General features: G+C 61.0%; 1 protein-coding gene across 2 annotated transcripts in view; it reads left to right on the forward strand.

Moving 5' to 3' along the window:
* Positions 1-23,971, forward strand: part of SPNS3 (sphingolipid transporter 3 (putative)) — a 35,436-nt gene that overhangs the window by 5,761 nt on the left and 5,704 nt on the right. Inside the window, exons 3-9 of one of the 2 annotated variants that reach the window (XM_043582712.1) lie at positions 1,940-2,076; positions 2,580-2,731; positions 3,458-3,524; positions 4,137-4,285; positions 5,058-5,210; positions 8,514-8,703; positions 22,592-22,657. In XM_043582712.1, the coding sequence (XP_043438647.1) occupies positions 1,940-2,076; positions 2,580-2,731; positions 3,458-3,524; positions 4,137-4,285; positions 5,058-5,210; positions 8,514-8,703; positions 22,592-22,657 (914 nt within the window). The remainder of the gene's footprint in view (positions 1-1,939; positions 2,077-2,579; positions 2,732-3,457; positions 3,525-4,136; positions 4,286-5,057; positions 5,211-8,513; positions 8,704-22,591; positions 22,658-23,971) is intronic. The other variant, XM_043582713.1, reaches the window with a different exon arrangement.

Genomic DNA, 23,971 nt, shown 5'->3' on the forward strand with positions numbered 1-23,971 from the left:
GTGATATTAACTCATTTAATCTTTACAACAAACCCACGAGGCAGGTATTGTTATTATGCCCATTTTATGCATGCCGAACCTGAGGCACAGAGAGGCTATGGGGCTTGCTGAAGGTCACACAGCTGGATCAAATCCAGGCAGCTTCTTGTGGAGTCCTCTTAACCCGCTTCTCTTTTATCGCTCCCATTTGTCACAGAAGTCATTGGATGCTATAGGAACAAAGGAGTGTGTGTGTGTGTGTGTGTGTGTGTGTGTGAGTGTGCCTTCCTTTGGGGACAAGGTTCTCCATTTCAGGGCATCTGTGGGTTTAAGGTGTTTAGATCTTATAAAGGATCCCTGCCCCGAATCTCATAAAAGTATTAGAACTTTTGGGGAAGTATTTTTATAACCTTTGGGTAGAGAAGAGATGCATTAAGGAGACAAGAAACACCACACGGGGAGTATTGACACATTTGAGGACACCAAGGTAAAGAAGGTAAACTCGACATGATTGAAACTATAAATGCAGTTAGTAACAACAATGGATGACGTTTATTAGGCATTAACATAAAGCTAGTCACTGCCTTTTTAATATGCTTAACTTCATTGAATCTTCTCGATAACCTTCTACAGGAAGCACAATGCTATCTCATTATATAGTTGATTCGAGGGGCACAGAAGAGTTAAGGAATTTGCCCAAGGTCACACAGCTAAGCAGTCATTGGGTCAGGATGCGAGCCCAGAATTTGCATTTTAAATCCTTAAACGTGAAGGCCTGGGAGAAATTGTTTGCAATTCCCACAAGGGCCCAAGAGAGAAATGGGCAGAAAGTGTGAGCACAGGAACTGACATAAGGACAATGCAGATTAAAACATCAGCGAGACACCGTCTGTGCCTCAACCATTACGAGGAACAAAGTGACTGATCATATCAAGGGAGCTGAGATACGCGCTTCCGCACGAGTGTAAACGGATACAGCCTTTTTTGGAGGCCTATTTTGGAGGTAGCTATTAAAATTATAAATGTCCCTGGCACCAAAGACCATTCTCTGTGGAGTATTAGGTCGAACCATTTTAAATTGCCTTATTTTTTGTAGGTCAAAACTGGCCTAATTTCTGCAATACCAGAGCGGGTGGGGCGGAGTGGGAGGGGCTGGGACGATTCTGGACGCTCATTAGGCTCAGGCAATGTCGATCACGCGCGCTCAGCGAATGCGGACCCAGGCGTGGGGCGGGGCCTCGGGCGGAGGCGGGTCCGGACGCCGCGCTCACCTGCGGCCGCGGACACGCCCCCCCCCTCGGAGGGTGGAGACGGTTTCAGGTGAGGGACTCGAGCTGCGAGGGTGCAGAGTCGTGCGAAAACGCGGCAGTTTCTTTGTCTTCACAGAGTAGCAAACGCGTTCGTTAACCCGGTCTCCCAATTCAGAAGGGTTTACTTTAAAAAAATGGAACAAGTACAACCGACGGTGCCAGGGGAATGTTCTTCCTGCTTAGGAAAACCAGGCCTTTTTCCAGCCTCCGAGAACGACTGCACTCAGTCTAAACCCTGCAGGTCTCTGCACCGCAGGCCCGGGCAGGCCTCCCTTGCCTCCCGCCCCCAGCAGGGGTGTGACGGCAAAATGGGACCTGGCCCAGCCAGGCAAGGGGACGGACAGCTCCGCAGAGACGCGGGGCCTGGCGTGCACCGAGCGCTGGCGGCTCGGGGGACGCTCAGAGGGGTGGAGTTAGTAACCCCAGGCTGCACAGCGAGCCTGCAGCAGAGCCGGGATTTGAGCCGGCCCAGCTCCCTCCACCCCCTTCCCAGTTCCCCTGACTCGGGGCCGTGGGTCGTGTGGCCGCCACCCACTGCCAGGGTGCCAGCTTTGCGGCACCTGAGCCAGGCCTCTTCTGCGGGCCCGGAGGCCCGTCTGCGCGCCCACCACCACGGGGGAATGCATGAGGCCCCGGCCTGTCCCCTCCAGTCTTCATAGGTTGCCTGCTGCTGTCTGCACCTGTGTTTGGCTACCTGGGCGACCGACACAGCCGCAAAGCTACGCTGAGCATTGGGATCCTGCTCTGGTCAGGGGCGGGCCTCTCCAGCTCCTTCATTTCCCCCCAGGTGGGTGCCCTCCTCCCTGCAAGGCGCCCTGGATCTGCCCCCTGCTCCCACCACCTGCTCCTTCCCGTTAAAACATGATGGGCTCCAGGCTGGCTGCAGGGGCGCCATCCAGGGCGGAGAGAGGACTCCCTTAGACTCTCTCAGCGGGAGACTTCCTCTCCTGCACCTCCCGCTGCTGCCTGTGGCGGGCGGGTGGAGGTGACAGCCACTGTCTGGGGGCCCATGCCTGGCTGGCAAAGGCACGGCCCAGAAAAAGGGCTCCCCTGGGCGGTGGGAGAGTGGGTGGGGAGGCAGTGGCTGCAGGCGCCAGCAGGGGGCACCCGTGTGATGTGGGGACCTGGGCTGGGTGGGTAGCCAGGCGTCTGTGAGCCCAGATCCCCTCCTCCACCCCGGGGGGGGGGGGGGGCTCCTGTCACCAGGACCTGGGCCTCTGACACTCGCTCAGGTCCCTCACCCCGAGGGTGATCTTGGGGCTCACTGGGGTCTTGTGCCTGCCTGCCCAGTATTCCTGGCTGTTCTTCCTGTCCCGGGGAGTCGTGGGCACCGGCTCGGCCAGCTACTCCACCATCGCGCCCACCATTCTGGGCGACCTCTTTGTGAGGGACCAGCGGACCCGGGTGCTGGCCATCTTCTACATCTTTATCCCTGTCGGAAGGTTGGTGCCACCCAGGACCCGCTTCCCCAGGTGGTAAACTGAGGCCCAAAGGAGCCAGAATAGTCTGGGCTGGGGTAGGAGGGCATCAGACCAGGAGGGCTCCTTCCTCGCTTTGTCCCTTTACCACCCTGGGCCTCAGTTTCTTCATCTGTAAAGGGGGGGGCAAGAACACTGGCTGCTGGGCTGTGTTGAGGGTTCGAGGGAATAAAGATGCCTCCTACCCCGTAGGACGCTTGGGAAGGCCTGCCTGGGGAAGCGTGTGGGGCCGGGGCGGGCTCCCCTGGGTGGGGGAGGTCAGAGTGGATTTGCAGTCGGGCCCAAGAGCTCTGAGCCAGGTTTCCTGGCATTGCCTGACTCAGGCAGGGCTGAGCCTTGGGTCCTTGGATAGGGAGGCAGGGGCAGTGGTGCTGGAGACGGGCCTGAAGCCAGAGGTCACAGGTGACTTGACCAAGGGCAGTGGACATCTGGGCCTCATGTGGCTCACTTTTCCTGTGACAGGGCTGTGAGCAGCAGAGAGCCGGCCCCTTGGGGTGGGGCGCCCCAGCTCAGGCTGGCCTTGCAGCCTTGGGCTCAGGCTGGGCCTCCCCCACTGCCCATCCCCTTGCCCTTCCCCCCTCACTCCCGTTCCCCTCCCCACCACTGCCCATCCCCTTGCCCCTCCCCCCCACTGCCCCGCCCCACCCCCCCCCCCTCACTGCCCACCCCCTTGTCCATCCTCTGCCGCAGTGGTCTGGGCTACATGCTGGGCTCGGCCGTGTTGCAGCTGACCGGGAACTGGCGCTGGGCCCTCCGAGTGAGTCCAGCCTCCTGTTCTTCCTCTGATCCCCCTGGGCAGGCAGGGACTTTCCAGCCTCCAGTGGCCTTCGCCACTTGGCACGGTAGCTGGCGCCGTGGGGGGTGGTCAGACGTTGGCGGCTTCAGACGTTTGACAGAACGTGAACTGTGGAGGTCACGGCCCTGGATTCAGATGCTGGCCGCTGGGTCTGCTCAGGCCGTGAGCTCAAGCAAGTGGCTTGCAAAGCGGGGGCAGTACGTGCTGCCTCCTGGAATCTCAGAGGTGGACAGACAAGGGTGGGGACATCCCAGGGCAGAAGTGGCCTGGCAGGTGGAGGTGGTGAGAACCCCAGTCGGTGCCAGTCCTCAGCCACGTGGGCTCACAGACCCCAAGAGAGCAATCACTGAACAGACCGTATGGAGGGAAGTCCCAGGGGGACCCTACTCCCCAGAGAGGCTGCATTCCTAGGGGTGAGGGGTGAGGGGCAGTCAGGAAATGAGCCCCCTGCCCCACCCCTCCCAGGGCACAGAGACTCCCGGAGCCTGGGCCACATGGTTCAGCCACGTGCAGGATCTCCTGGGTCGCAGGGGTGTATGTGTGGCCCTGAGATCCTGGGTCCTCCGTGCCCAGGTCATGCCCTGCCTGGAAGCTGTAGCCTTGGTCCTGCTTATCGTGCTGGTTCCAGACCCTCCCCGGGGAGCTGCTGAGAAGCAGGAGGAGGTGGCCATGGGGGGCCCGAGGAGCAGCTGGTGGGAGGACGTCAGATACCTGGGGAGGAAGTGAGTGTCCCTGCTCCTCCCTGCATGTCACCAAAAACCCTGTCTGCCCCGGCATTGCTGACCTGCCTCTCTCCGCCTCCAGGGAGCCCTCCGTGACTGTCCCAGTGTTCACAGCCTTCTTCCTCCTCTGAGCTCCCAGTCACCAACTGAGGTGCCCCTCCCTCAGTTGGAGGCCCCCTGCGCCTGCCTGCCTGCCTGTGACAGAATGGGGACCGGAAGGGAGGGAGGGAGGCAGAGTGAGCTCTGCCAGGGCCTTATCCCCGAGTGACCTGAGACTTGGAACCTCACTCCCCTCATTTATTCAGTGGACATAATTCTCCCCGGGTTGCCGGGAGGATGCTGGGAGTTAATCACTCACCTCTGCAAACCTCGTGGGAGTGCGTCCATCCTCTTTCTGTTCCAGGCATGGGCGGGGAGGCGGCCCCAGTCCACTGCACTCCCGGCCTCATGACTTACTGGAATGTGGGGTGCGGACAGGCCCCGGCTCTCTTTGATACAGAGCCATGCGACTGGGGGGGGGGGCGCTGGGAGGAAGGTGGGGGCAGGGGGCGGCTTCCTGGAGAACGTGCTGTTGGGTTGGGGCCTTCCTGGACGGGGAGAGCTGGTCCTGCAGAGAGGAGGGGGGAAGGCCCAGCGAGAATGGGGGTGTGGTGGGGGCTGTGGCGGGGAGGGTCCGGAGCCTGGGTGAGCTGGGAGGGCAGCGACAGGAGCAGAGGGGCCCTGCGGCCACAGCCCTTTCTGGGGGTGTCAGCCAGGGCGCTTTCTCTTGCAGCTGGAGCTTTGTGTGGTCCACCCTTGGGGTGACTGCCATCGCCTTTGTGACTGGAGCTCTGGGCTTCTGGGCCCCCAAATTTCTGTTCGAGGCCCGTGTGGTGCATGGACTGCAGCGCCCTTGCCTCCAGGAGCCGTGCAGCAGCCAGGACAGGTGAGGGGCCGCTGGGAGCCCTGGGCGGGCACGTGCCCCGGGACTTGGGGCCTTGCTGGCAGACTGCAGGCCAGGTTCCCACTCTGGCTGAGCTCCTGTACCTCCGGTGGCCGTAGGCGGCAGCCTCGTCCCCTCTGGGCCCCAGTCTCCCCGCTCTTGGGTCACTGTGGGGGTCCGGGAGGCACTTGGCAGGCGGGTGAGGCTTCTGCAGGGCCCGTGGGGCGATGCTTCTGTCCCTGTCTCCTTGGCCTCCTCTCTGGGGACACAGAGAGAGCTTCGTGTGATTTCCGGAATGCCCCATGCCCGAGCTGGGCCCTCTGCCCGTAGGTCCCCTTCCGTCCTCCCATCGTTACTTCTTAACCTTTAACGTTAGCTGAGCGTTTTACGTGAAGAATCCTCAGAGGTGTTGTAATAACAAACCCGATTATTCCTGCTGCAAATGAGGAGACAGAAGTTCAGAAAATTAAGTGACTTGTCCCAGCAGCACGTGGCGGAGGCAGGTTCAAGCCCCTCGGACTCCAAAGCTGGGGTCTTAGCGCCACGTCCTGTCGCCTCTGGAGACGCCGGTTCCTGCTGGACTTGAACATCTGCGCACCTCCTGGCGGCGCTTCCTGGAGCACCGCGGGGGCCGGGAGGAGGCAGCAGTGCATGAGTGAATGCATGGACCACACGGATTGTGATGCTGGCCTTGCAGCTACAGCCAGACTGTCACCTCCCTGGACACAAAGACTGGGCCCTGAAAGTCCCGCAGCAGCTTGAAAACGTGGGACACGGGACTCACTTGTGTGTCTAGCATTCAGTGGCTGTGTGATCCTGGGCAAGCGAGTCCCTTTGTCAGAGAGCCCGAGGCCTCGCGTCCAGATGGTTGCACTGGGCCACGTGCCCTACCAGGCTCCAGGGGATGGTCCTTCCTGCCTCGTCACCTCCGGGGGCTGCTGGTGTCCCTTGGCTTGTGGCCGCGTCCACAGTCTCCACAGCTGTGGTCACGTTGCCTTCTCCTGTTGTGTCTCACGTCTCCCTCCGCTTCCCTCTTATAGAGATGCTGGCGATTAAATGGAGGGCCTCGGTTAATGGGTGCTAATCTCCCCTTCTCAAGACCCTTAATGCAATCACCTTTGTAAAGGTTCCAGAGATTGGGCATAGACATCTTGGGGGGCATTACTCAGCCTGCCACAGGGTAGGTAGAAGGTCCTGGTGTTGGGGTTCTGCATGGACCTCAGCTATTAACACACCCTCTGCGGTTAGGGTAGGCCCCACGGTGAGGGTGCGTCGAGGGAGGGAAGCTTCAGGACAAGGATGCCGGCTTAGCCCCTGGGAGAACTTCCAACACTCAGAGCTGGCCCCTGTGGAAGGGGATGTGTGGTGGTAGTGAGCTTCCCGCCCCTCAGGGCATGTAAGTGGGAGTTGGACAGCTGCTTGCCAGGGCTATTGTACAGAGGGTCAGCATGAACTTGCAGGACGTTAAGGACCCTCTTGGCTCTGAGAGTCCGATTCTGGGAAGGTCTTGTGGGTTGGGGGTAGCTTGGCGGCTGGACCTGTCCTCTGGCCACACCTCCTTTGTGGGGGCCAGTGGAGGGCCCTGTCTGAATAATTAATCCTAAGTCTCAGGAAGGTCTCCAGAACCTTCTAGGGCCAGCTCAGACCCGGACTCCAAGGTAGACAGCATTCTTCCAGGATTCGGGGTCACTCGACTGGCCTGAGCCAGAACCTTGTGCAGCTTGTAGCCTGGGAAGGGTCGCTGGGCACCTTTAAGCTGCCTAAGGCCAACACGTGCTTCGTCAGGAGGCCCTGGCTGTGCCAGTGAGGGGCTGTGTGACCTGGGGCAGGTCCCTGCCCTCTCTGGGCCCTACACTCCCTCCTGTTCACCAAGGGGGTGGTGCAGGGGGATTAGCCCACCGTCCTCAGCCTGTGGGATGGATATTTCACAGAAGCTGTTTAGAGGAAAGGCGGTTTTGGGGAGACTCGGTTTGTCAGTAAGCCCAGTCTCGCACCTGTCGTGTTGCATCTTGGCGAATGGTCATCACCCCGCCATACCGGAGGCCATCTGCGCACTTCTGGAAACGCTTGGGCCAGGAGGGGGTGCTGGCAGCGGGAGGGGGTGGGTGGGGCAGTGGTGCTCCAGGCCAGGGGGGCCGGAAGATGGGTGAGTCTGGAGAACCCACAGTCATTTGTGCAGAGGTGGGGGTGGAGAGAGAAGGGCGAGATGCCACACGGGCAGCAGAGGCCGGTCCGCAGAGCTGGCCCGAGGACAACGGGAGGCCACCGAGCGCTGGAGAGGCCCCGACTACATCCATGGTTCGTCTAGGTCAGGGTCGCTTGAACCCCTTTAAAAGGAGGCTGGGCGGGGGGGCAGGTGGGCATTGAGATCCTGGCTCTGCTGCTGCATTAGCTGAGTGACCTTGCCTTATCCTTCCTCCACCTTGCCCCCTGCGGCTGTCTGCCCGGCAGTTCTGGGACTGTCTCTCGTACTCCAGGTTCTGTGTTGCCAGCGTAGTCGGGAGATTAAGGCGCACCTGGTTTGTGTCCTCCAGGAATCAGCAGGCTAGTGAATGACCTTGATGGTAGAAACACAGAAGCAGATCTGGGAACTGAAGGGAGTGAAGGAATCAGCAAGGGGACAGAGGAAGGCATCTCCAAAGAGGGGATCCTGTGATGGGCCTTGATGGATGAGTAGGAGTTCAGTGGGTGGGAAACCTAGTGAGGAGTGTCCGGATGCAGGGATAAAAGTATGAAGTGGGGACAAGAGCCCATCTGGGGGCAGAGGTTGGAGCTGGGGGGTGGGGTTGAGGTCAGCCAGGGTCAGACCACGGAGGGCCACACGGGCCGCGACGAGTTGGCACCAAACCCAGTGGTGTCTGAGAGCTGGTGGGGAGTTTTAGGCAGGGGGTGGGCACTCTGTATTATTATTTTTTCAAACCTGTATTTTAGAAAGCACCCTCTGGGGACCTGCTTGGAATTCGGTCTGAGGAACCCTTCCCCAGGCAGCAGGTGCAGGAGGGGGACAGGTGTAGGGGAAGCGCGTCCGGGAGTAGGGGCAGGGAGTGCAGTTAGGAGGGGCTGTCTGAGCAGTGAGGCCTGCTGGGCCAGCCACCCTGGTGGCCAGTGACCTCCCCAGGACGGGGCAGGAAGGAAAATGGAGGGAGGGGCCCTGAGGACCCAGGAGCATTGGTTAGGAGGGAGGGGAGGGGGCCCACAGTCACACTCCCCGCAGGTACCCGATCACGCACTCGGGGCAGGGGCCGAGCCCCAGGACAGGGCTACCCCCACCTGGCCGAGTAACCCTGCTCTGCTCTTTCCCATCAGCCTGATTTTTGGGGCGCTGACTGTCGTGACTGGCATCATTGGAGTTGTCGTGGGAGCAGAGGCTTCCAGGAGGTACAAGAAAGTCAACCCTCGGGCCGAGCCCCTCCTCTGCGCCGGCAGCCTTCTGGTCGCAGCCCCCTGCCTCTACCTGGCTCTCATCCTGGCCCCGACCGCGTTCCTGGCCTCCTATGTAAGTGAGTGCCCGCTGGTGGTGTGGGCGGGTGCTGCTTGTTCGCTGGGCCGACGCCGGGCCAGGTTTTACGTACGTTATGTTTATCGCTCCGTCCAGGGACAGCCCGCTACCCCCATTTTACAGATGCGTAAACTGAGGCTTACCCAGAGTGGCACCGCTAGGGAGGAACAGAACTGCGGTTTGAGCCTGAGCCTTTCTGGCTCTGAGCTGCTGGTGAAGGCTCTGATGGGAGACGGTGGGACGCATTTGTTCCTCGGATGTGCTGTGAGAGCCAGGAGAGATGGGCTGACGGGTGAGGGGAGTGAAGCCCAGATCGGCCACGGCCCGTGCCGACGCCGCTGTAAAGGCAGCAATCGGATGCTCTCTCGTCTTCCGGGCTCTATTCCGTCATACCCCTCCGTGTGCCCCACCCTGTGGCCGTGCCAGTGACGGGCTCGCACCTGCCGGCCTTTGCTGTGCCCGTCCCTCTGCAGGGGCACGGTTCCCCCTTGAGCTCCTTCTGCAAGGCCCAGCTCAAACGCTGCGTCTCCAGAAGCCTTTCCAGACCGTCCCGTGCTCCTGTCAGAATTCACCGTTCCCGCTTGGGTTCCATGCTTGTTTGGGTCCCTCGGGCACCGTGGTGTATGGGTGGGGCTGTATGCACACCCCCTGCTCCCCAAAGCCCCAGCCCTGATGGTCTCACCAGTGGGAAAGGGCCAGGGATTCTGGGAAGCTGGTGCCAGCCTAGCCCCAGCCAGATGGGCTCCCCTCCCCTCCTCTCCCGTCCCAAGGCCCTGGGGACCCCACCGTGGACACAGCTGCCCCACGCAGACACACAGGTGGGCTTCACCGAGCAGACTGAGACCAGAACTACCCACGCCCAGAGCCCACTGTCACACCCGCGAACTGGAAAGTCAACACGTTGGTCCTGCTTCCAAATAGTGTCTGTCCAGGCCCAGATATTGCACTGGGGCGAGAGGGATCTGCGGTCCGTTTGGTTCTCCTCGGTCCACCTCTGCCCTGGTCCCTGGCCCCGCTCCGGGCTGGGCAGGCGGGAAGGACGGCCTGAAATGGGGCACGTGTTACCGTGCCCAGAGTGGGTTTTCCCCGAGTGTCCGTGTCCTCCTGATGCCAGATTCCAGATGCTGGCTGACCAGCACGGGTCGCTCTCTTGGGGGCACTTTGTGGAGCCCCGGCATTTGCAACATCCAATTATTGGTGCAGGTGACACCGTCACCTCCGTCTTCCAAGGCCTCCCTCCTCTCGGCTCAGCTGGTCCTGCCGGACCCACCGCCGGGGCTCCCCTCTCGTGACCCCCAGGCCTGCCTCCTCTGCCTGGCGTCTGTCGGACCCTGGATGCCCTGGGGAGGGGCTCGGGGCCGGCATCCTCGTGCCCCTGGGTGACACGAAGGGGTGCCCCCACGGTGCCCTGTGCGAGCTCCACTCAGGCGGCCCCGGCACTCCGCTGGCTCGTGTCCTCTGTCTGTGGCTGGGTCGCTCGGAGCCCCTCGCCAGCTCCCCTACTCTTCAGGTTAACCCTCCCCAGCCCACGCCTGCGGCCTTCCCTCTAGAAGCCAGGGGGAGGGGGCCACACGGGGCCATCGTTTCTCTCCCCAGGTCCTGAGGGAGAGGATGGCGTGTCTCTGAAGGTCTGGGTGGGCTTCTGCCGAAATTCCCGGAGGACAGACGGGTCCTGTTAGCGCTGCTAACGGGGGGGGGAAGGGCTTTCTCACCCCCACTTACAGATTGGGAGACCGGGGCCCGGAGACAGAACACAGATAGTGGGACAGACAGAGCCGAGAGCCAGCCCGTAGTCTGTGTCCTTCATGCCCTGCTGACCCTTGTCGCTCCCGTGGGGGAGGAACGGAGCCCGGCACACAGTAGGTGCTAATAAGTGCCTACATGCTTACTGGCATCCGGGCCGAGGGAGCAGCTCCCTGAGCGGGGCCAGAGTCCCGGCTGCTGGGGCTCAGCGGGCCTGACCTTGCAGGCAGACGGAGGTCTGTCAAAGGCCGTCCCTGCATCGGCTGGGGCCTAGTCCCCTGCCAGTTCTGCTTCTGCCACCGTCCTGTTTGGCTCTGGGAGGCGGCTCCTTGGCTGTGTTTAGGGGACACAGCTGTCTCCCCCTCTGCAGCCTGGCGCATCTCCAGGGCTGGATGGCTCGTCTAGAAGTGACATTGCGTCCCGGCTGACAGAGTCGGAGAAACTCTTCTCTGGGCCTGCCGCAGGGGTGAGGGGCTGCGGGCCGGATGGTGGGCAGGCCGGGGGCGCGTCCCTCCGATGCTGGGAGGCTGCTCCCTCCGTGACTCGTGTGTGGGCCTGGCGTGGGACCCAGCGGCACCAAGCCAGCGGCCAGGCTCCCGCCTTCCAGGAGCAGCGCGGAACCTTCCGGGCCTCCTGAGCAGAAGCCCTTCCATGGCTCCGTCTGTGCCTCTAACTGACGTTCCGGCTTGAGATTCGGGCCCTCCGCCTGGCACGGCTCCTGCCGTCTGTCTGTGGGACCGGTGCCAGGATCCCCTTCCTGGTCTGCTCACCTGCCCACTGCCAGAGACACCGTGGACCTTCCGGGGCCCCTGACGCCTCTGGAACTGAGCCCAGCTCCTCTCGTGGCACTTGAAGCCCCTCATGACTCCCTTGACCAGCCATGTCCCCTGCAGTGCTGACGCCAGGGCCCCTCCTGGTCCCCACGTCTGTCCGGCCGACCCTCCCTTGACTCCCTCCGCGCCCCTCCTCCGTGGAACCCTCCGGAATTGCTGGGCTTCACCTGCCCCCCCCCCCTCCTGCTCTCTGTGAGGTCTTCCTTAGGCCACAGTTACTTATGCTCTGACCCCTGTCCCAGCCCAGGGGCCCGGGGGGTCCCACCTTCCTCAGCTCTCGGCCTGAAACACAGCGCCAGGTACTTGGTGGGGGGGTCACCGCTTGCTGAGTGGATGGCTGCATCACCAGCCACCCAAAACATTCATTTGTTTTTCTATTAAATTTTTTTTAATGTTTATTTTTTATTTTGACAGAAAGAGAGAGACAGAGTGCAAGCAGGGGAGGGGCAGAGAGAGAGGGAGACACAGAATCTGAAACAGGCTCCAGGCTCTGATCTGTCAGCACAGAGCCCGACGCGGGGCTCGAACCCACGAACCGCGAGATCGTGACCTGAGCCGAAGTCGGACGCTCAACCGACTGAGCCCCCCAGGCGCCCCAAATGTTAAATATTCCTGAGAGAGTGAGAACGAGTGGGGGAGGGGCAGAGAGTGGGTCCAGCTTTTGCGGAGGGCTGGGGGGGTTGCACTGAGGAGGGGGCATCTGGCTCCTGTTTTCTGCGTCTGTGGAGACGACCGTGTGTTTTGTCCTTCATCAAATCTGCTTCAGCGCACTGACTGCTGCGTGTTCACGAGGAATGTGGTCTTTGCGGTTTTGGCATCAGGATAACGGCCCCAAGGAACGTGTTGACAAGTGCTTCTTCCTCTCTGATTTTCTGGAAGAGTTTGGGAAGGACTTGTGTTCATTCATCTTTAGACATTTTTAGAATTCACCAGTGAAGCCATATGGTTCTGGGCTTTTTGTTGTGGGAAGTTTTCTGATCACTGACTCAATATTTACTTGTTATAGATCAGTTAAGGCTTTTGATTTCCTTTTATGTCATTTTTGATAGTTGGCGGCTTTCCGAGAACCTGTGCCTTTGTCTAGGTGTCTGGTTTGTTGGGGTATAGTTGTGCCTGGTATATTCCCTTTTCCCCTCTCGGCTCCCTGAGGTTGGCGGGACGTGCCTCTTCCATTGCTGGTTTTGGGGACCCGAGTGTTCTGTGCTTTCCTCCTGGTCGGTGTCATGAAAGCCTCATCCATTTTGCCGCCAGCTTTGTTGTATTGATTTTCTCTATTGTTCTTCTGTTATCGGACCATGTTCGGTGGAATCAGTCCGGCTTCTGTGGTCATAGGCGTGGGTGGGGCTAGACCCCTGCCCCCATCCAGGTGACGCGGGGTGTGGGCTCGTGCCGCTGCCCTGGAGGCGGAAGAAGCGGGTGGATCCCAGGTACATCTCGGAGGAATTTCCCGATGAGTCCACGCGGGGTGCGAGAGAAGGAGGGGGTGCGGAGGCCTCTGAGACACCAGCCTGTGCGGCCACCACCAGGGAGAGGACCCTGGCCAGGAGCTGTGGATTTGGGGAGGGTGTGGTGACAGCAGGCCGGCATCCTGGGGGAGGGGGCTGTGGGGAGTTAGACATGGAGTCTGGGGCCACGGGACACGACGTCACCCCTAAAACCTTAACGGGTGGGAGATGGCTGCGGCTCACCATGCAGGAGCATCATCAGGTTTGGGGGACGTTACAGGGTCGGCGTCTGAAACGATGTCCAAGGGACGCCTGGGGGGCTCAGTGGGTTAAGCGTCCGACTTCGGCTCAGGTCACGATCTCATGGTCTGTGAGTTCGAGCCCTGCGTCGGGCTCTGTGCCGACAGCTCGGAGCCTGGAGCTGCTTCGGATTCTGTGTCTCCCTCTCTCTCTCTGCCCCTCCCCTGCTTGTGCTCTCTCTCTCTCTCTCTCAAAAATGAGTAAACATTAAAACAACAACAGCGAAACGATGTCCAAAGGCGACTGAGGAATTGACTTCTGTTCAAAATCCGGAGTCACTGTGTCTGCTCCAACTGGCTGTGTGTCCCTTCACTTTCTCAGATCCCAGAAACCACATTGGTTCTTCCTGCACCACCTCTGCCATCCAGGGAGACCAGTCTGACTTCCTGGGAAGGGCACGTGGAAATGCGGGTGTGTGTGCCCATGTGAGTGTGCTTTTCGGGGTGGATGTATGCGGGTCTGTGAATACGGGTGTGGACGCTTGTGCTTCCGTGTGTGCATCTCCGGGCACCTTCACGATCGGTCTGTGCATTGGTTGCGCGTACGTGTGTTCGGCCTGGACGTGCATGGACGCGTGTTCATTCTGTACGAGCCCAGATGTGTGTCTTCCCTGGACGCGCACGATGTGTGGGGACGTGTCTGCGTGTGCCGTTTCGCATATGGGTCTGTGAGTGAATGTGCACGTCCACGTGTCTCAGGGCAGCGGATGACCGTGCGGACGTGTATGCACACGTGCGTCTGCACACGCGCTGAGTGTAGCTCAGCGGAGAGGGATCGGGGCGGCACTTTGTGCCACCCCGCATCGCCTGAGGCTGGGACCAGCCTGTGCCGTGTGTTTCATGGCGGTGAGGTTTCCTGACCTTATGGCGTCTGGTCCGGGGCCTTCCCTGGGGACCCCTGCTGCTGGACACCCACCTGCAGGCACCGAGGGTTCCATCCCTCCCTCCTTCCGGGTCCTTGGCAGGGGAAGTGGGCTTCTCAGCTGTTAATTAGGATCCAGACACGCACAGCAGGGCTTGGCACACACCCCCTTCCTTGGCCTCCTTCCCAGAGTCACTGCCCTTCAGAGGAGAAGGTCTGGTACTCAGCCGACGGACCGGACCGAGCCCAAGGCGGGGGCTCCAGCACTGCCGGCCCCGTGGCCGGAGGACATCCCCGGGGGGAGGGGGGTCCCGATGGAGGGGCGGGGTCAGGGGAGGGGAGTGGGCAGGCATCGAGCCTCGAGGCATCAGGGAGGTCTGGATGTTGTTTCTGCTTCTGCACTTGCTGTGTGAGCCGGGGTGAGACCCTGGCCTGGCCGAGCCCCGATTCTCTGTGACGCGGGGCCTAGAGCTGGCCTCTTGGTTTCACCGAGGAGCCTTCTTTTGTGCCTGTTCTGGTTACTAGGGGAATGTGATGACACTCAGCGGTTTCGAGCAACAAAAATACTCATTTTGCTCATGAATTTGCAGTTTGGGCAGGTTGGGACTGGGGATAACTTGTCTCTTCTGCTTGAGGGTAATTGGTCAGGATGGGGTGCTGGATGCCGGCCGTCGGCTGAGCCTCGGCTGCAGCTGGTGGCCGGACCGGCTGCCCGTGGCCTCTCCACGTGGCCGGGGCTTCCTCACAACATGGTGGCCGGCCCCCGAGGACTAGCGTCCAGAGAGAGCCAGGTGACGCCGTGTTGCTGTGTGTGCCCTACCCTCGACAGTTACACAGCATCATCTTTCCTACTTTGGGTTCTTTGCTCCAGTCACAACTGCTTGCTCAGAATTCGGGGGGGATTCGGTCTTTTCTGGGGCTTTTGAGAAAGCACGTGGGGATACCACAGCGGCTGTTTTGGGCTCCTCCCCCACTGTGCTCTGGGTCCCGTTGACCACCAGCCATGGGGGAGGGGTCCGGGCACGCAGCCACGAAGCCCCGCAGGTGTGGGCCACCCGGGGTCCCCCGGTCTGCCCTGTTCTTCTGGCCGCTCAGGCGAGAAACCCTGGGGTGGGGGTTTCACCCTTAAAGCCCTGCTGGGCTCCGAGGCGCAAGGCTGCTGGGAAGCGGGTCCCAGCCAGAACGGGCAGAGACCTTCAGTCACCTCACGGTGACTCCTCCTGTCACCCGAGCTCCTCCTTCCTGAGCTCCTCCTGTGTGCCGGCACCGTTTCAGACTCCGAGGATCCACCGTTGAACAGATCAGGCAGGAGATGCGTGTGATATACGAACCCTGCAAGATAAACGATACGTTAGGTGGGGAGAATAACAGAGCAGGGAAAGCGACACGAGGAGGGGCCGGGGCAGGGCCAGGTGGTCAGCGAGGCCTTGCTGAGACGTGGTGAGGGAAGGAGCCGGGTGGACACGAGGTGCAGTGAGGGGAAGCCTGATGCGGGGGCAGCAGCCAGTGCAAACGCCCAGCGGGAGGCATGGCTGGTGTGTTTGGGCCAACATGGCGGAGCCAGGCCAGCCGGGGAGGAGCACGGGACGCGAGATCAGAGGCGACCCCCGTGGGTACAGGCTGCGTAGAGCCCTATCCGCGTAAGACCTTGGCCTCCAGCCTGAGCCAAGTGGGAAATCCCTCAGGCCCTCTGGCACAGGTGTGAGATGATCCGACTCGTGGCTTTGTATCAGTTACCTGCTGCTGTGTAACAAATCATCCCAAACAACGATGATTTATTGTTTCTTACGATTCAGCGGGTTGGCGGGTCCTGCCTGCGCCCACTCACGTGGCAGCCTGCACCCGGCAGACGGGGTGTCCACACTGGCCTCCTCACATCCGTCTATTCCTGGGTCCTCACGCCAGCCTCCAGGAAGGCACAAGGGGGAGGCGGCCAAGTCTCCCGAGGCCCAGGTCAGGAGCGGCCCCGCTGCCCTATCTTGCCCGCCAGAGCGAGGTACGGGCCAACCGGGTTCGCCGTGGCCGTGCAAGGTGTGGGTGTCGAGATGCACGAGGATGTGGGGGCCACTTTGCCACCATCTTCCTCGTGGTTGAACGGGGTCTCTCTGGCTGTCGTGTTGTGAAAGGATAAGAAAGGACACAGAAACAGGGAAACCGGTTAGGAGGCTTCCTAAGAAGGGCACGGGCTGGTTTGGCTGGGACCAGGGTGGGGCGGGGCGAGTGGAGAAGTGGTCAGATTCTCGGTATGTTTTGGAAGTGGAACCAACAGGATTTCCTGGTGGGTCGGTATCAGGGCAGGGGCGGGAGGAGCAGGAATGACCCCGGGTTTCTTCCAGTCACCAGAGGCCGAGCTGCCATTCACTGACCCGGGAGACTGAGGGAGGTGCGGCCTTGTTTCGGACTGGTGGGTTAGGAATTTGATTTTAGACATGTTAAACTCAAGATGCCTCCTAGGACGTCAGCTGGAGACGTTGCGATCTGAGTCTGAAGCTCAGGAGAGAAGTGTTGGCAGTCGGGCAGAGCCGCGAGGCAGAGAGGGGTGGGCCAGGGGTGTGTGTGGACGGAGCGGGGGTGGGGGGTGGGGGGTGGGAACCACGGCTGGACTCTAAGTACTTCCTGCTGCTTTGGTTATCTAATCAGGTGACGATCATTCCATGTGTGTCTCTCTATATATGTACACCCATTTATGTTTCTAGAAATATTCTTATTAAACTGAGGCCATATAGTCATGTAATTTTATTTTGTTTTACTTTTATTTATTTATTTAAAAAAATTTCTTAATGTTTATTTATTTTTGAGGGAGAGAGACAGAGCATGAGCGGGGGAGGGGCAGAGAGAGAGAGGGAGACACAGAATCTGAAGCAGGTTCCGGGCTCTGAGCTGTCAGCACGGAGCCCGACACGGGGCTTGAACTCACGAACCCGCGAGATCATGACCTGAGTCGAAGTTGGACGCTTAACCCACTGACCAGCCAGGTGCCCCATAGTCATATAATTTTAAAACCAGGTGGATTGAGATGTGCCAGTCGCCCCTTCAAAATGTACACTTCATTGGCCTTTTGTATATTCAGAACTGCACAATCGTCGCTATCAATATTGGAACATTTTCATCACCCCAAAAAGAATTTTTATGTCTGTTCATCAGTCTCTCCCATTTGCCCCCAACCTGCCCCCAGGCCAGCCGTGGGTAACCACTAATCTACTTCCTGTCTTTATACATTTGTTCATTCTGGATATTTCCTATAAATGGAATCCTACAATATGTCTAATACGTTTATATGAATTTACCTGAAGAACTTGAAGTGATTGTTTAAGTTCACATCGATTTTAAGATTTTGGACTTACTGGTGAATCCGACCGTGGAAGGGAGCCCCTACCTTCTCGTACGCCCCCTTCTTCTCTCCCCAGGCTCCTGGCGTGTGTGACTTTTCACTTTTGCTGGAGTTACACCCCCCACAGCCTGCTGTCCAAGCGTGACCCTCACCGTCGTCTGGGAGGGGTCCCAGATGGGATGGGCTCAGCACCCACCAACCGTCTGTTCACGGGGACCCTCCGTTCCTGGTCTTTGTTCGGGTTCAGCCCCTACCTGGGTGGTTTCTGGGGTCAAGTAATTTGTGCCTAGAGAGATCGTGTGTCTTCTGTCCGCCCATCTGTGGGGCCATCTTCCCTTTGATTCTTCACCTGAACATCATCTAACTGGGTCTAAGACTCTCGGGTCACGTGTTACTTCCCTGTAGCTTTGCGTTTGCTCTGTTGTCTTTTGGCCACAAATATTGCCGTGGAGAATAAAGTTTGCCTCACGTTCAAAAAAGCCCTGAATGCCGACTCACTGTTTCCACCTGGATGCCTGGAGATTTCATTATTTATTCTTGAAATTCACGGCTCAACCAGTGTATTAGTTATCCTGTGTCGTGAATTGAAGCAAATCATCCCCAAACGTAGTAGTTCAAGATAACACACGTGTACGGTCTGGCCCAGCTGGGTCCTCCACAGGCCGCGGTAGGTGTTGGCCGGGTCCGTGGTTTCATCTGAAGGCCCGACCGGGCAGGGACCCACCCCCAGCTCACCGAGTGCTTGTTGGCTTCACTCGGATGCGGGGGCGTCGCGGGCTGAGGACCTCGGCCCCTCGCCGCTGTTGCTTGCTGCGTGGGCCCCTTTCATCCAGCAGCTCATGCCTTCAAGCGTGTGGGCTGGGAAGGCGCTAGCCAGGTCTGTCGATCCGTCTCGTTCCCTCTCGTTCCTTCTGTGCCGAACTTGCCCTGCCCCCGCGTGGTGGTTCTGCCCTGGCTCTCCAGCCTTCCCTGGGGACATTCTCCCCTCAAAGGGGCTACAGCCTGAAGCCTGTGCTTTGGGTTTTCTGTCACCCGAGAGGCTTGCAGGGCTCTGCCAGGCGGCGAGGAGACGTCGTGAGCCCCCCTGGGCTGGCCGTCCTCTGGGCGTGCGGAGAGTCTCCCTCATGTGCGTGGCCATCCTTCTACTTAACTTATTGGCCTCGAGCGGAAGCAGAACTGGGTCATTGTTTGCTTTTCTCCACTTTCCCCCGATTCTCCCAGCATCTTCCCCTCTGGTTCTCAGGAGCGGGAACAAGGGACCCCTACTCAGCTGACTTTCCTCTAGATACGGGGGCTTGTGGGGGGTGGTGAGGTGAGAAGTTCCATACTCTGCTCCAGATTGTCTGCATCTTCCCTTGGCTGCCGGTATGGAACATTGATCTCCTTAGGTTTTGTTCTTTTCTTTGAGGAAGAACAACTTTTTTCTGAGTTATTACTTTTTACTTTTGGGAGGAAGGAAAGTCTGTGACACAGCCTGACCCTCTCTGTCTTTACACAGAAGTTGCCCCAGATGATGTTTAAGGCCCCTTCCAGCCCAAACTAGATCATCTGGCCCCATGAGAGCCAGCTTTCCTGTCACCAAGGCCTTCACATCCGGGAGTGGACGCCACCCTCCCCAGCCTTGAAGATTCCTGAGCAAGGACCAGGGTTAGACGTGTCTGCCCCACCACCGCCCATGGCGGGGGCCCACAAGGAGGCGGGCAGGGACAGCAAGGATGTGTGCCCACCATGGCTGTGGTCAGGGGCAGCTAAGGATTCTGGGGTGGCCATGCCGCCTGCTCTCTGGCCCCTGCGGGGGCCAGATGTGCTGGGCAGACACCCCGGTTCTGGGGGCTCTCCCCTTTTCCCCTCGCACCTTTTGCTGGAGTAACCAGCGCCCCCGGGGGAGGCCCACCTGCCCTTCCCCTCAGGGCCACGCGTCCCTGGACCCAGCAGGCGTCTCCTGGTGGGTGGGAAGCAGCGTCCACCCGGGGAGGCCACGGTCTGCCGAATCACCCCGGAGGATGTCGGAGCTCCGAGGCCTCACCTGCCTGCTGGGCTGCGGCGAGCCCTGGGGAGCCGAGTGGTGCCCTCGTGCCCGAAGCCAGTCCCTGCAATTACCAGTTGGCAGGCCCAGGGGCGACGTGTGCCAGCGGCGTGGCAGCTTGCTGGAGGCCCGTCTGTGCCCAGGGCCTGTCCCGACCGGCTCAGGCTCACTGGGCACGGACGGAGTTGATCCGAGAAAGGGCAGCATGGCGTCTGGGCTCTGCCCTGGGCCTCTGAGCCCATGGGGATTCCTCCCTTCCCTTTCTGGCGAGGCCCAGAATCCAGTCTTCGCGTCTCAGAGCCCAGTAACCGGCCCTCCCTGCCACGGGGCTGCTGTTCCGTCCTCACTGTCTCCTTCCCCAAGCCCACCTGTGTGTGCACGTCCACGTGCGCGTGTGTGCATGAGCAGGGGGGTGTCGGCGTGCCTGTGTGCACGTGCACATGTGTGCGCGCAACTTGCTGTCCGTGTTGGGAGGCCACAAGGACACAGGTGTGCGTGCTCGTTCACCCCGGCACGCCTGTCCCAGCGCGTAGGCCACTGTTCGGCGGGTGCTTTTACCGCACGTGGTGTCGCCTCCAGAGTCATCCCTGCTCGCGGCACATGCGTGTACTTGTGGTGAGTGTGTGTGTGTGTCCCAGGTTACGAGCGTCTATGTAAGCGTGCACGTGTGTGGGTCTGTGTATGTGAGTGCGTGTGCACGTGTCACAGCGTGCGCGTGCGTCTCTGACCGGGGTGACTAAGGCTGGGGATATTCACCACCGCTGCCCCAGCTCGAGGGGGAAATCCTCCTGAGTCTGAAATGGAAGCGGCCAGAGGCCGAGGGGCTCCTGGTTTCTCAGGCTCCGGGCAGCGTTCCCAGGCCCTCTCTCCCGAGGAACTAAGTCAGCGTGCAGGGAAGCCAGCACAGGCGCAAAGGGGACGAGGGCAGGGTCCGATTTCCCTTTTGGAAGTCCCCTCCAGGGCTGGCGTTGGGAGGGATGGTGGGGCCTGGGAAACTGCTGAGGAGGAGAGGACGGGAGGACTGGGCAGGGCTGAGGGGCATTGAGGATGCAGGAGCCCCATGGCCCCGTGTCCTGCTCGAGTGACAGGGTACAGCAGGCTTTTCCAGAGGAGAGGGAGCTGCTGGGGGCCGGTCTATGCTGGGGCCTGTCCTGCTGGCTCGGCCACGCTGGGTGACAGGGGCCAGAGGAGAGAACCAGCTCGAGCTGGGGGACTCGGCCCGCTGAGAGGCACAGGAGGGTGTCTGGGTGGTGTCTGGGGCTGCAGGGCTGGGGCGCCCACGGAGCAGGGCTCTGAATGGCCGGCGCCTCCTCCTGCTGGCTTGGCCTCGAACCAGGGCCCTTTCGGGCTGGTTGTTGACCTGTGGAGCCGGGGTCTGATGTAATCACGGGAGCCTCTGAGCTCTGAGTTTGCACTCAGCCTGCTGGGGACACAGAAGCACAGGCCGGGGGTGCCGGAGGCACCTGGGCCCTCACCACGTGGTACCGGGGAGACCCAGGCCCAGAGGGCGGTGACCTCTGGGGTGGCCGGGCAGGACAGGGTGGGGCAGGGCGGGCCGGCCCTCCTGGAGGCTGGGGAGGCCGGGTAATTACAGGGTGAGGAAGAAGCCAGCCTCTCCCGGCCCGGCCTTCGCCCCTCGAGGATTTCCAGGTGTGTCTCAGGAAACCTGGCATCCCGGGGCGGCCTGTGGCCGCGGCCTCCCTCTGCGGGCTCTATTTTGGGGTCGGGATCCACCCTGCCGCAGCCGGAGGAAGGAGAATGTATTTCCGTGTGTCGTGTGGCTGTGGGGCAGCAGGGGAGAGACACGGCCGGCCGGCCGGCCGTGGTGCAGGATGTGAGGAGGGCACTGCCGCCCAGGCGGAGGCCCAGACCGAGAAGCAGAGGGGAGGGCGTGAGAGCGCCCTGGGCTTTCATGTGGCCCCACAGGCCGGGTTGGCAAGACTGTCAGGCTGGAATGCGGGTCTGCGGCCCGGACCCGCCCCCGGGGACTTCCTGATTCCCACCAGGCCCAGCCCCAGGCCCAGCGGGGGGGGGGGGGGGGGGGGTGGCGGGGGGGGGGGATCTGCTCCGCCCGCACAGCTCCCCAGGCTGGGGTGGAGGCCAGGCCAGGCGGTGGGTGCAGCCCAGCTTCTTGCCTCCCTGGGGGGCTCCTCCGCAGATCCTGCCTCCCCCCTGCTCTCAGCGCCACCTCCCCCCAGGCCCTCCCCATCCTGGCCTTTCCTCCGACTTCCTCTGCCAGCCTCGACCTGCACAGGGCCGGCGCAGGGGTGAGGGGTTCACCTGCAGGAGGCTTGATGTGTGAGGCGGGCCTGGGGACGGGCCACACGAAGTGGCTGAGGGCGTGGGTGGATGTCGCGAGAGCGGACGCGCCCGGTACGTGGCAGGTGACCGGGCTCCCTCACTTCCTCTGCCCTGAGTGTCACGGGCCTTTGGGGACCAGAGCCTGGGCCGCCCCAGCACAGCCCCGTGACTCCAGGAATGACTAATTCCACTCCAGCATAAGCTCCTGGAAGCTCTGAGAAATGCCTTTTTTCCCCTTCTTGCCGCTTCATTAAACTCTTCCTGAGCAAGGGGAATGAGGATTGTCCCAATCCTCTGCAGAGGCAGGGACTCAGGTTGCTGGGTGGGGCAGGCCCACAGTGGCCCCTGGTCCCCGGCAGACAGTGGGGCAGGGAGGGGGGCACACAGAGTTAAACCAGCCCCACAGGTATCGGGGAAGGGGGTGGGCCGCTGGCCAGGGCCCAGGAGTCACGCTCCAGGCTGGCTTTGCCCTGGGCCAGCCGGTGACCTCTGGGAAACATTGGCCCTGCCCCCGGCTCTCGGCCTTGCTGGCCTCCCCTGTGCTGCTCGAGGGGCCTGGGAAGGAGGTAGCCTGGGAGGGGCTGTAGATGGGGTGCCCGGGCCAGGCAGGTGGGCTGGCCCACTGTGTGTACCTTATCAGCGTATGCAGGCCTTAGGGGAACACAGGAGGGGTGAGCAAACTATTCAGTCCCTGGGCCTCTCTCCTCTCCAGTCTGTTTTCCCAGCTTTCAAGTGGCCCAGAAGTCCTGGCTGGCTCTTCCTGGGGCCCCATGGGGGACCTCAGCAGCTGGGCCTGGGGGCCGTCCATCAGGGAGCAGGCTGTTCCCAGGCCCGGGGCCTGGCGCTCTCCTCTGGGTCATGGCCGCCAGCCCGCCCAGACGGGAATGTCTGCCCACCCTGGAGGCTGCTAGAACCGAAGACGCAGCTCAGGCCTCGCCTCCCCCAGCAGATCTGATGGCGCCCTTCTCTGTGCCGCCTCGGTCTCTCTCTGCAGGCAGGAAGAGACCAGGCAGGGAGGGTCGGTGACCAGGGTCCTTGTCCACAGGTGCTCCTGGCCCTCGGGGAGCTGCTTCTGTCCTGCAACTGGGCGGTGGTTGCCGACATCCTGCTGGTAGGTGTGGGGCTGGGTCTCTGCTGTCCGGTGGCCTGGAAGCTGGGAGGGGCTTCAGAGACCATGGGGCGGGGGACTGAAGTCATTGGACAGTTTCCTTGGATGGGGCCTTCCTGACACTCTCAAACATATCCTTCGACCATTGGCTGCATTTTGCAGATGAGCCAACGGAGGCTCAGAGGAGGCAGGCACCCGGGCCAAAGTTGCCCAGCATGCAGAGGCACCGAGCCAGGACAGGGGCCTAGGCTTTTTTGACGCCTCCCCTCCCTCTTTCTTGACTGTACTTGTCCACAAGCAGGCTCTGGGTGTGTGGACGGGGATGTGGGACTTCAGGGTTACAGCCACAAGCCAGGTGGGTCCAGGCTGCCTCGGCTCCCATGTCACGGTCTGCGAGGCCAGGGGCCGGCTCAGGCTAAAGTGAGGCCCGACCACGTGACTCCACTATGTCCAGAGTCCAGCGTGGCCGTCCCTGAGCCTCACACTCTCCGCCCAGCCTCCCTGCCTCCCTCCGGGAGCCATCATGAGAGCACTTGGAACACTGGTGAGCTGTGCCCTTGTGGGACCCAGACCTGGGGACCCCTACGAGCCCTCCTGCCCCCTGAAAGCCTGGCATAGTCCGACACCGTGCACAGGGGAGCCCAGGAGCCTGGCGACAGGTTGACAGCTGTCCTGTGGTGACCAGGTGCCGGGCCTGGTCCTGGACGCAGGAGACGCCTAGCTTTCAGCCCCACTCCTGCCGCTTACTAGCTGTGTGTGTCATGGGCAAGTCATTCCGTGTGTCCGAGCCTCAGTTTCCCTGTGTGCACAGTGGGGTGAAAAACTCTGAAATACTCGTGGTTCCTGTGAGGGCGAACGAAGCGACCGAGGGAAGCTCTGGCAGGATGCTGGCCGGGGCTCCACAGAGCCCTCTCCGCCTTCTCGAGTCCTGTGCCCTCCACGCGACTTCGAGGGGGCTGTGGGGAGGCACGATCACTTAACGAGCCCACGAGGCCTGCTCACACATGGCCTAGATGGTCTGCACCCCCGCCACGGCCCAGGCTCGGCAGGTGTAGCCCGTGCTGCCCTTTGACTCCCGGGGCGGATCAGCTGCAGGGCTGGTGGTCATTTCTGCCCCTCCCTCCAGCCCAGACTCGGCCACAGAGAGGATGAACGGCCCTGGGCCTCAGTCTCCTTGTCCGGCCTGGCAGGCAGAGCGGGGCAGAGGCGGCTAAGCCCTCGTAAATGTCTTCTTCGGGGGGTGGCCCACTTTCAGGCACCGGGAGCCTGACTACCCCCCACCCCGACATCTGGGCGTTCGGGTGGAGCTGAAACCCG

This window comes from Prionailurus bengalensis, chromosome E1 (assembly GCF_016509475.1).
Source record: "Prionailurus bengalensis isolate Pbe53 chromosome E1, Fcat_Pben_1.1_paternal_pri, whole genome shotgun sequence".
In the NCBI taxonomy this organism is placed as follows: domain Eukaryota; kingdom Metazoa; phylum Chordata; class Mammalia; order Carnivora; family Felidae; genus Prionailurus; species Prionailurus bengalensis.